The sequence below is a fragment of the Stenella coeruleoalba genome (genome assembly GCF_951394435.1).
Source record: "Stenella coeruleoalba genome assembly, chromosome: 16".
Lineage (NCBI taxonomy): Eukaryota > Metazoa > Chordata > Mammalia > Artiodactyla > Delphinidae > Stenella > Stenella coeruleoalba.
Genome location: NC_137162.1, coordinates 31,650,205 through 31,662,047, shown reverse-complemented (window position 1 = coordinate 31,662,047; position 11,843 = coordinate 31,650,205). Strand labels below are relative to the sequence as shown.

Below are 11,843 nucleotides of genomic sequence, written 5' to 3'. Positions count from 1 at the left end.
AAATGAAAATGGAGAAGTTACAACAGACACCACAGAAATACAAAGCATCCTAAGAGACTGCTACAAGCAACTCTATGCCAATAAAATGGACAACCTGGAAGAAATGGACAAATTCTTAGAAAGGTATAGCCTTCCAAGACTGAACCAGGAAGAAATAGAAAATATGAACAGACCAACCACAAGTAATGAAATTGAAACTGATTAAAAAATTCTTCCAACAAAGTCCAGAACCAGATGGCTTCACAGGGAATTCTATCAAACATTTAGAGAAGAGCTAACACCCATCCTTCTCAAACTCTTCCAAAAAATTGCAGAGGAAGGAACACTCCCAAACTAATTCTATGAGGCCACCATCACCCTGATACCAAAACCAGGCAAAGATACTACAAAAAAAGAAAATTACAAACCAATATCACTGATGAATATAGATGCAAAAATTCTCAACAAAATACTAGCAAACAGAATCCAACAGCACCTTAAAAGGATCATACACCATGATCATGTGGGTTTTATCTCAGGGATGCAAGCATTCTTCAATATATGCAAATCAATCAGTGTGATACACCATATTAACAAATTGAAGAAGAAAAACCATATGATCATCTCAATAGATGCAGAAAAAGCTTTTGACAAAATTCAACACCCATTTATGATAAAAACTCTCCAGAAAATGGGCATAGAGGGAACCTACTTCAACATCATACAGGCCATATACGACAAACCCACCACAAACATCATTCTCAATGGTTTTTCCTCTAAGATCAGGAAAAAGACAAGGATGTCCACTCTCACCACTATTATTCAACACAGTTTTGGAAGTCCTAGCCATGGCAATCAGAGAAGAAAAAGAAATAAAAGGAATACAATTTAGAAAAGAAGAAGTAAAACTGTCACTGTTTGGAGATTACATGATACTATACATAGAGAATCCTAAAAATGCCAGCAGAAAACTACTAGAGCTAATCCATGAATTTGGTAAAGTTGCAGGATACAAAATTAATGCACAGAAATCTCTTGCATTCCTATACACTAATGATGAAAAATCTGAAAGAGATATTAAGAAAACACTCTTTTTTTACCATTGCAACAAAAAGAATAAAATACCTAGGAATAAACCTACCTAAGAACACAAAAGACCTGTATGCAGAAAACTATAAGACACTGATGAAAGAAATTAAAGATGATACCAACAGATGGAGAGATAGACCATGTTCTTGGATTGGAAGAATCAATATTGTGAAAATGACTATACTACCCAAAGCAATCTACAGATTCAATGCAATCCCTATCAAATTGCCAATGGCATTTTTTCCGGAACTAGAACAAAAAAATCTTAAAATTTGTATGGAGGCAATACAGACCCCGAATAGCCAAAGCAGTCTTGAGGGAAAAAAACGGAGCTGGAGGAATCAGACGCCCTGACTTCAGACTGTACTACAAAGCTACAGTAATCAAGACAATATGGTACTTGCACAAAAACAGAAACATAGATCAATGGAACAAGATAGAAAGCCCAGAGGTAAACCCACGCACCTATAGTCAACTAATCTATGACAAAGGAGGCAAGAATATACAATGGAGAAAAGACAGTCTCTTCAATAAGTGGTGCTGGGAAAACTGGACAGCTACATGTAAAAGAATGAAATTAGAACACTCCCTAACACCATACACAAAAATAAACTCGAAATGTATTCGAGACCTAAATGTAAGGCCAAACACTCTAAAACTCTTAGAGGAAAACATAGGAAGAACACTCTTTGACATAAATCACAGCAAGATCTTTTTGATCCACCTCCTAGAGTAATGGAAATAAAAACAAAAATAAACAAATGGGACCTAATTAAACTTCAAAGCTTTTGCACAGCAAAGGAAACCATAAAGAGATGGTAAGACAACCCTCAGAATGGGACAAAATATTTGCAAATGAATCAACAGACAAAGGATTAATCTCCAAAACATATAAACAGCTCGTGCAGCTCAATATTAAAGAAACAAACAACCCAATCCAAAAATGGGCAGAAGACCTGAATAGACATTTCTCCAAAGAAGACATACAGATGGCCAAGAAGAACATGAAAAGCTACTCAACATCACTAATTACTGGAGAAATGCAAATCAAAACTACAATGAGTTATCACCTCACACCAGTTAGAATGGGCATCATCAGAAAATCTACAAACAACAAATGCTGGAGAGGGTGTGGAGAAAAGGGAACCCTCTTGCACTGTTGGTGGGAATGTAAATTGATACAGCCACTATGGAGAACAGTATGGAAGTTCCTTAAAAAACTAAAAATAGAATTACCATATGATCCAGCAATCCCACTACTGGGCATATACCCAGAGAAAACCATAATTCAAAAAGACACACGCACCCCAGTGTTCATTGCAGCACTATTTACAATAGCCAGGTCATGGAAGCAACCTAAATGCCCATCGACAGACGAATGGATAAAGAAGATGTGGTACATATATACAATGGAATACTTCTCAGCCATAAAAAGGCATGAAATTGGGTCATTTGTTGAGACGTGGATGGATCTAGAGACTGTCATAGAGAGTGAAGTAAGTCAGAAAGAGCAAAACAATTATCGTATATTAACGCATGTATGTGGAACCTAGAAAAGTGGTAGAGATGAACTGGTTTGCAGGGCAGAATTTGAGACACAGATGTAGAGAACAAACGCACGGACACCAAGTGGGGAAAGCCGCCGCAGGGGGTGGGGATGGTGGTGTGATGAATTGGGTGATTGGGATTGACGTGTATACACTGATGTGTATAAATTTGATTAAAAAAAAAAAAGCTACAGGGACTTTTAAGAAAGATTCTAAAGGACCAGTATGTCTGAAGAGACCAAAAGAAGTTAATTCACACCGTTCACACCGTTGCCCATGTTACCTGGCTTCTGGGGTTTTTGTTGCGGGGAAGGGGTGGAACTCAGCCCCATGGTACTACTTTATATTAGACTGTGTATATTAACATCTTTTAGGACTGGAAGGAGTTTAGGGACTATATAGTTCTAACTCCCCTTATTCATTCATGTGTTTTGAGCAACAGTTGTCTGTTGAATTCCTTCTTTGTACCTAACATATAATAGGATCTACCATTGTGGATGCTGGATATACCATAGTATGCAACACAGACCTGCCCTAATATAGCTTAGGATCTAATAGGGAAGACAGACATTAATCAAATAGCTACGTAAATATGTAATTACACATTGTGGCAAGTGCTGTCTTTAGAGGGAAAATACAGGTTGTCTGAGACATGGATTAGGAGGGTAGACTCAGATCTGAGAAGGTCAGGGAAAGCTGGGATCTCAGGTGAAAGGCTTTCTGGGCAAAGTCTCTGGAACAGAAACCTCGTGGCCAGTGGGGAACTGAGAGTACGCTAGTGTGAGGGTGGGTGTTTTCTGAATGAGGAGAGGGTTGAACATCCCACTTCTGCTGAGTCAGGAGTAGAAGTACGTCATCTACTGTTCCAATTTTCTCTTTCTTTTCACATTGAAGGAGACTTACTCAGAAGCCTGGACCTGTGATATTTGCACAGGTAGAATTATTTCCATCCAAAGACAGGATCTGCCCCACTTCCACATGGCCTCCAGTCTCCCTGAGCTCGGGCTCTGTTGCTACCCACATCTCCAGATCTTCACCAAGGCACACTGGTGTCTCATGACCCAAGCAAGGTCATTTCTGTTGACCCTCTTTCTAGACCACTGCTTCTGTTCACTCAGCATAGCTCATGAAGATCAGTTATGGTTGATAAAATCATGTGTATGATCAAAACTAGCTTAAGATGAAGTTTATACACAGTATGATTGCAACTATATAAAAATTACCATGCATTAAAAAAGACCAGAAGGAAATAAATAAAAAGAACAGTGATGTCTAGTTGGTGAAATCTTTTTTTTCCTTAATTTTATTTTTTTAATCGGGGTATAGTTGTTTTACAATGTTGTGTTAGTTTCTACTGTACAGTGGAGTTCCTTGTGCTATACAGCAGGTTCTCATTAGTTATCTATTTTATACATATTAGTGTATATATGTCAATCCCAATCTCCCAATTTATCCCCCCCAACTCCTTTCCCCCCTTGGTGTTCATACGTTTGTTCTCTACATCTGTGTCTCTATTTCTGCCTTGCAAATCGGTTCATCTGTACCACTTTTTTAGATTCCACGTATATGTGTTAATATATGACATTGGTTTTTCTCTTTCTGACTTACTTCATTCTGTATGACAGGTTCATCCACATCTCTACAAATGACCCAATTTTGTTCCTTTTTATGGCTGAGTAATATTCCACTGTATATATGTACCACATCTTCCTTATCCATTCGTCTGTTGATGGACATTTAGGTTGCTTCCATGACATGGCTATTGTAAATAATGCTGTAAATGAATATTGGGGCTAGTTGGTGAAATCTTTAATGTCTTTTTTTCCCTTTTCCTTTCATTTTCTAGATGTTACTTAATAAATTTATAGTACTCTTAAAAGAGAAAGTCATATTGAAATAATAATATTAAGGAGATGTCAGATCTCTTCCTCACTACTCAAATCTTTGATTTTTCTTTGATGTGAAGGACATACTTATAGGGGTTTTAGAAATGTTTTAAATATGAGCTACAGAGAAACATTGGGTACGAGTAATAGCATGACAAGGCACAGCATTTCACAAAACATTTCTATAGGATGGAATTTTTATTTAAAACAGAATTCTGTTATCGCTGAGTCTGGGGGATGCTGGTTTAAACTAGATTAAGTGGGTTTCTCCACTGTTAGAATTCTCTGAAGCAGTCACTACCTAGTGGGTTCGTGAGCCCACGATGGGGAGAGAGCATGCAGCATTCCCCAGACTTCTGGGAAACTTTCTTCACTCAGGTCCCTGCAGGCTTAGTGCTCTGTGGAACATGCTTTGGAAGATGCTTATGTGGGGAAAGAGAGCAAAAGCTGGTGGCTCCTGGGGCTCTAGATGGATCAGGTGAGGTATAACTATCTTTACTACCCATTCAGCAAGTCAAACTGCTCTGGACCCAGTTTTCTACTATAAAATAAGAGGATTGATGAAATGAACTTCTAGCTCTAAAATGGGCCAGCTATGAAAAACAAGTGATTATGCTTGTAGGTTTGTGACAATGAAAGGCAAACTCCCCGAATGTTCAAACAGAGAATTTTCAGACAATCAAGCTTTATCTTTCCCTAAAGGCAGCAAGTGATGCCGAATTTTCCTTCTGCAATTCATTTGGAAGACAAAGAACATTTGTTCCAGTTCAACAGGTTAGCACTCCAGGCTGCCATATACAGCAGGAAATGCCCTCAATTTCTGTGTCAATGCTCTACCCGCCCTTCTCAAGCACTTGCCAAATGAAATGTAGTAAAAGTTTTCCTTTCTCAACCACCTCACGGTGTAAGGCCTTAGAGAAACAGGCTGATAGGAGCAAGGCTGGTTCCTTTGCTCTACTGGAAGAGTATCTTTCATGTCAACATAGTAGACAGAATAGAACATCCTGATTCCAGATGAAGGCTTCTTGCTGCTGCTGCCTCGCTATCTTTTATCATATACTTCTGTGGTTAGAACATCTTCTGACAGGAAGAATTCAGGAATCCTGTTAGGGAACAGCAGGATTTTCTGCCGTGTAACGCCTGAGGCTTTTGCTCCACCCTGAGAGGTTTCCCACAGGTTCAAAGGCCCCAGACCTCAGTTAGACCCCTGTCTGCTCACAAAGGTCACCGCCTAAGCCCGTTCTTGGTTTGATCTCACTGCAAGCCTAGCTGCTGAGGAGTCTGCGCAGCTTCCTTCCTTGCTGCTCATCTGAGCTGTGGCCCTCACAGTGCGATCTGCCACTTGATAATGCTTAAGTCAGCAGTTGTTTTACATCTATCCCCTCATATTGTCTTATCACCTGGGAAGAACCTAAAAACTCCAGGGAGAAAAGAAGACAAGAATTAGAATTCAACTCCCTGGACCACTGCGGATAGCTAAACGTAGAGCTTGTTGAGCTGTCAAGTTTTCTTCCATTTCACCCCAGGGAGTATCACTGTGCTGCTGTGTGAGCATCCTTGACCTTGCATAACATCTGCAGTATTCTCCGCCTCCTTCTGCACAGTGGGGCTTCCCTGTGGTAATCAGCGTTATGCCCCCGTAAAGAAAAGGGCCCACATGCTTGCTTCGGGCAAAGTGATTAGGTGACGGAGCCTGGATTTGGATCAGAGTCAGACCCAAGACCTTGTGCTCCTTATGCAGAGGAACAGAGGAGCAAGGTCCAGACTATAGTTTTCAAATTGGTGCCCCACTTAAAGGCCTGACTCTGATCGAAAACCAGGCTCCGTCACCTAATCACTTTGTATCTTGACTAAATTACTTAACCTCTTTGTACTTTAGTTTCTCATCTGTATAGCGGGGATGAAAACAGTATGTACCTTATAGTACTGGTCTAGCAGTTAAGTCAGATAATTCTTATAAAATACTCCTCACAACACTAGGCTGGTGCACGTCATGCCCTCATGAAATGTGATGTGGTGACTTTGTTCTTCTCCTTTCTCTTCTGACCACCTAGTTCTTTCTCATATTGTCTTTTTACCTTTCCTCTTCCACCTTCTTTCTTACTTTATTCTTCCATTCATTGCCTTCTATGCTTAAGAGCCAAAAGCATGAAGTTAAAGTACAAATCTTTTAAAATTTATTGAATACAACTTATAGTTATATTTGTAATTAAAAACAAGCACACTTAGTATTTTCCATGTCTCTTTTCCAGAGTACAGGCCACATACCAGGCCAGTTAAATCACAAATCTGGGGGTCAGACATGGGCATCAGTAGCCTTTGAAGCTCTTCAGATGATTCTAATATGATTCCAATGTGCATACAGGTTTGGGAACTGTTAGATTGATGGCGTTCTACTCCCTCTATATTATCTCGGCTACTTCAGTGTATGGTTCTGAATCTTGCCTCCAATTTAGAATCACCTGAGAAGCTTCTAATAATACGGGTGCTTGGGCCCTACCTTGGCTAAGGCCTAGGCCTGGATATTTCTAATGTGCAACCAGCACTGAGAGCCATAGTTCTAGAGGGATTGGTGTCCTGGTAGGTCTTATGATCAGCACGACTCCAGGCACTCACTCCCCCCCAACCTACCCCCACTATGAATTAAAATACTTTCTCCTCTGTGTTTTTGAAAACCCATGTCTTTGTCTCCTTTCTGTTGCACGCTGAATACAGAGAAGAATGATGTAATGCTGATAAGTTCTTGGTTTGTTTTGCCCTCAGTTTGGGATTGTGCTGGATGCGGGCTCTTCTCACACGAATTTGTACATCTACAAGTGGCCAGCAGAAAAGGAGAATGACACAGGGGTGGTGACTCAGATAGAAGAGTGCAAGGTAAAAGGTAAGATGAAGAAAAAGGGACCGGGAGACAGTGGGCATGAGAGGCATGTGGGAAGTGAAACAAACACACGAGAAAAAGGGAAGTCAAGTGAGAACGCAGCGGAGCTGCTATTGTTGCTATTTTATAAATAATTGCTACTTTATTATCATTATGAAAACGGTACTGAAATCAGTCCTTAATGATGAAGCCCTTGAAAGAGAAACTTCCAAATAATTGGGTAATAGTAACTCCCATCAACAGAACAATTCTATGTGCCATGCACCTGGTACTGAAAATGTGTTATTTCATCCTCACAGTCTCCCTTTGAGGAATGTATTATTATTCCCATTTTTTAAAAATGAGGGCACTGAGGTTGAAAGAGGTTATGGCACTTGTTTAAGGTTACTTGAGCTAGTTAGTAAGTGATGGAACTGGGGCTCGAACTGAAATCTGCCCAAACTTAACTAAACCCTTATCAGTCATATGATTAGCAAATATTTTCTCCTATTCACTAGGTTGTCTTTTCGTCAGTGGTTTCCTTTGCTGTGCAAAGATCTGCCCAACTTTAAACCCATGTGTTAGCCAGTGGTTCTCAAATTTGAACCTGTATCAGAACCACCTGGAGGGTGTGTTAAAGCACAGGTGCTCGCTCCCGCCCCCAAGTTTCTGGTTCAGTAGGTCTGGGATGAGGACTGAGAATTTGCACTTCTAACAAGTGCCCAGGTGATGTTGAGGCTGGTGGATCCAGAGCCTTGCTGCTCTTAAATCTTTGTCCTCTAATCTATGGCTTGGAAGGGATTTTCAAAAGCCTTTAGCTTCTGTATAGGCAGGCAAATCATAGACCCTTAGGGCTGCAAAAAGGACCTTGTGGATCACTGAAGTCTTGTTTTATAGAAAAGGAAGCAAAAACCTGAAAGACTAGTGACTGGCAAGGAGGAACAGAACCAGGACAAGAATCTGGGCCTCCAAGTCGCACTGCAGGCTTCCTGCTACTCTGAGTCAGCACACTGCGTATTGAGTCTTTTCCTAGTTACTTTCCTTTTAAGGTCACAAGACCAGTTAGAGTTGTGGACAGCAGCTCTTCCCGCTCCCTCCTGCCCAACACTCCCGGCTGTGCCCTCACCTTTCTGACCTTCATCTCTCTTGGCCTTTTTAGCCAGGGACTCACTGTTTAGTTTTGGTCAGACAGGTATCCTAGGCCCCAGAATATAATTGACTTTTAGTTTGGTGGCCTGTGGTGTCCACTAATTTTCATAGTTTATCAAGAAAGCTGTAGATAGGATACGTTTCCAAGAGAGCAAGTCGTTCTACCCAGTAGCCTGATGTCCTCAGAATCTGGCCCCATCAGTTCTGAGGTAGTACTTCAAACATTTTTTAAAACCCAAATCCCTCGTTTTATTGACTTCTATTTAATAATTCACTGCCTTCCATTTCTTCTTCCACGTGTTGTTGTGGTGTTAACCTAGCAGCTGTCTCCTGAGACACATATCCCCATGCGTGTTTGGCCTAATAAATGCAGTAATTTTCCCTTCTCAAAAGATAGCTTCCCTGGTGGCACAGTGGTTGGGATCTGTGAGCCGTGGCTGGGCCTGTGAGCCGTGGCCGCTGAGCCTGCGCGTCCGGAGCCTGTGCTCCGCAACGGGAGAGGCCACAACAGTGAGAGGCCCGTGTACCGCAAAAAAAAAAAAAAAAAAAAAAAAAATAGAGTTCTCTAATCAAATATTTAAATAGAAAGGTGAGTTGAAAGCTACCGGTTATGGAAGGCCAGGCTTTTTGAGTCAAAACACTTAGCTGATAACTTGGAGCTGATTTTCTCATTGCAGTTAAGTAAACAGGCTATTTAAAATCTGGTGAACGAGATATGGATCAGATATCTGGTTACTTATTGTTAAAGCAAATCCTCACTATAAAGCACTGAAAATGTAGATGTTTAGCTTAAAGTGAGCCAAAATTGTTAACTGTTAAATAACTTCAAAAAGCGTAAAGCATCTTGGCTCTCTAATCCTCTCCACAGCAGCAGTTAAAACAGCTCTAAAACTGGACAGTTTTACTAGGCAGACAGGGTATCAGAGTAGAAAAGCTGCTGAGGAGACATGGGTTCTATGCCTGTTTCTTCTAACAAAGGAAGAAACATTGCTGCAGAAATTTTAGTGTTAGTTAGTAGCTGTTCCTGTCTTTTCAGTAAAAGCCCATGTGCCTGGTACATATTTTAATTTTTGTTCTGTTATCTTTTGCCTTTCCCATCTTCTAGGAATTAGTGTTGTTAATTACAACTTTGTGGAAGAAGCGTCATAAAACAGCTATATAGAGTAGTTATCTATAAGATCCCCATTTAAGTCTGAGAGAGCCTGGTTTTAGGAAGGCTATGCATGCAATTAAATGTGAAAATTGCGCCATCCAGTGGCAAATTACTGAACAGCAGACAGACCCGGCTTGAGGTCTGAAAATAAATCCTACTGAGGCTAGATTCAGTGAGTTACCCTCTAAGTACAAAAACTTAACAGATATCACAAAAAGAAATTGTCTCCTTGCATTTTCTCAGAAAACATCAGTATTTTCTCTAATAATGTGAAGATATGTCCTTTACTTTTAAAAACAATTTTCATCTGCTTCTACTTGCTACTTTTTTTCATCTGCTTTCTCTAGGTCCTGGAATCTCAGAATTTGCTCAGAAATTAAGTGAAATAGACATTTATCTGACTGCGTGCATGGAAAGAGCCAGGAAAGTGATTCCAGCATCCCAGCACACAGAGACACCTGTTTACTTGGGAGCCACGGCAGGCATGCGGTTGCTCAGGTATAGCAGCCTGTAGGGACTGAGAGCTGCAGGGAGATAGGTTTGGCAGTTGCTAGAGCCTCTGAGTTATGGGCGAACGCCACACTTCTCTAACACCCCAATTCTAGACATGCTAAATGTCCACACCTAGGAAAGAAAATCTCAGTAAATGGGTAAAATTCCCAAACTCTTAGCTTGCATAATGATGGGAGTTTAAGTAGGTAAAAAAAAAAAAAAAGGCCTCTTACTCATCTCCCCACAGGGAATTCAAGGGAGTGATGCACAAAAAGAGGAAGACTGAGCCTCTATACTCTGGGATTTGGGGCTGCAGATTTAGCAATTCCACATCTGGGAGGAGGAGGGCCAGAGGAGACTCGCAGACATCCCGAGACACAAATCATCACAATTAGCACATCTTTGCTGGTCACCACTTAGTATCTGTGGGCATTATTTGTTCATTTGTTTGTTCATTCATTCATTCAGTTTGTATTGACTGCCTGCTCTGTCCCAGGACATGGAAGTGGGTGACTCATCTTCCAAGATCAGGGTTTTGATACAGGGCGACCAATTCTTTGACAGAAGAGTGCTCAGAGCTGCTATGGGAGCATACTTGTCCCTGCCAAGAATGGGAGGAGGTCAAGAAGACTCACCAGAGGAGGGGATACATGAGCCAAATCATGAAGGACTTGTGGGGGGAGGGGGAAGGGCATTACAGGCAGAGCAGACATCATGCGTTCCATAACCTATGTTTATTTGGCACCTGTTATGTGTCAGGCATAAGTCCCTGCTTTCCTGGATCTTGTGTTCTAATAGATACACAAAGGAGTGATATGTGAGAGATCAGGGCATGTTCAGAGGACTATAGATAGTTCTGCATAGATAGAACGTAGGGTACATAGAGTTAATACTAATAATGACAGTGGTAATGGTAGCAGCTTGTATTTGTTGGGCCTTTTACTATGTTCTTAGCACTGTGATTTAATTTAAATCACTGTAACTCTATGAAGTAACAGGTATTATTAACTATTATTAATCAGATTAAGGAAGCTGTGGTGTACAGATGTTAAGTAACTCACCAAAGGTCACATACCTGGCAAGTGGTAGAGCCAGGATTCTGAGTGGGATTCTGTGAAGGCAAGATTCAGATCACAAAGTGCCTTGTGGGCCATGCTAGGGAGTTTGAAGTTTATCTGGGAAACAATGGGAAGCCATTAAAGGATGTTACACAACTGGTGCCAGTGGTAGAGAGGTGGATTGGAGGAGAGGAAAACTAGGGACAAGGAGGCCAGTTGATAGGGTAAGGAAGCCATTCAAATGAGAGATTACTGGGGTCTAATGCCAGTTGGAAGGCAGCATTTTCTGACCCAGAGACTCTCAGTATTATATTGCCTAGATCTTGGAAGCAATTGTGTTCCATCTTCATTGTGACAACCCTGGAAGATTTCTTCTTTAGATCTCAAGGTCTCAGACCCAAAAACCAAGGCAGAATATGAGAAAGATTTTTTACCCCACTCCGGCACCAACTGAGGTTGGGTGTCTGTCCCAGGACGTTTTCCACTTGGTGTCTGCTAGAGCCCTAATTAAAAACTTCAAGCAGAGCCTTGAGGCTACGCAAGCAGCTTGAAGCCACCGGCAATGGCTAACGTAGCACACGTCAGCTCTAGGCTTGGTGATCAAACAATATCCAGCTACCACCACCACAGCAA

The 11,843-nt window shown here is 41.1% G+C and overlaps 1 protein-coding gene across 1 annotated transcript in view; it reads left to right on the top strand.

Annotated features, from left to right (window-relative positions):
* ENTPD1 (ectonucleoside triphosphate diphosphohydrolase 1) overlaps positions 1-11,843 on the top strand; it is an 86,092-nt gene that overhangs the window by 62,310 nt on the left and 11,939 nt on the right. Inside the window, exons 3-4 of the mRNA XM_079900538.1 lie at positions 7,265-7,382; positions 10,008-10,158. Coding sequence (XP_079756664.1) covers positions 7,265-7,382; positions 10,008-10,158 — 269 coding nt within the window. The remainder of the gene's footprint in view (positions 1-7,264; positions 7,383-10,007; positions 10,159-11,843) is intronic.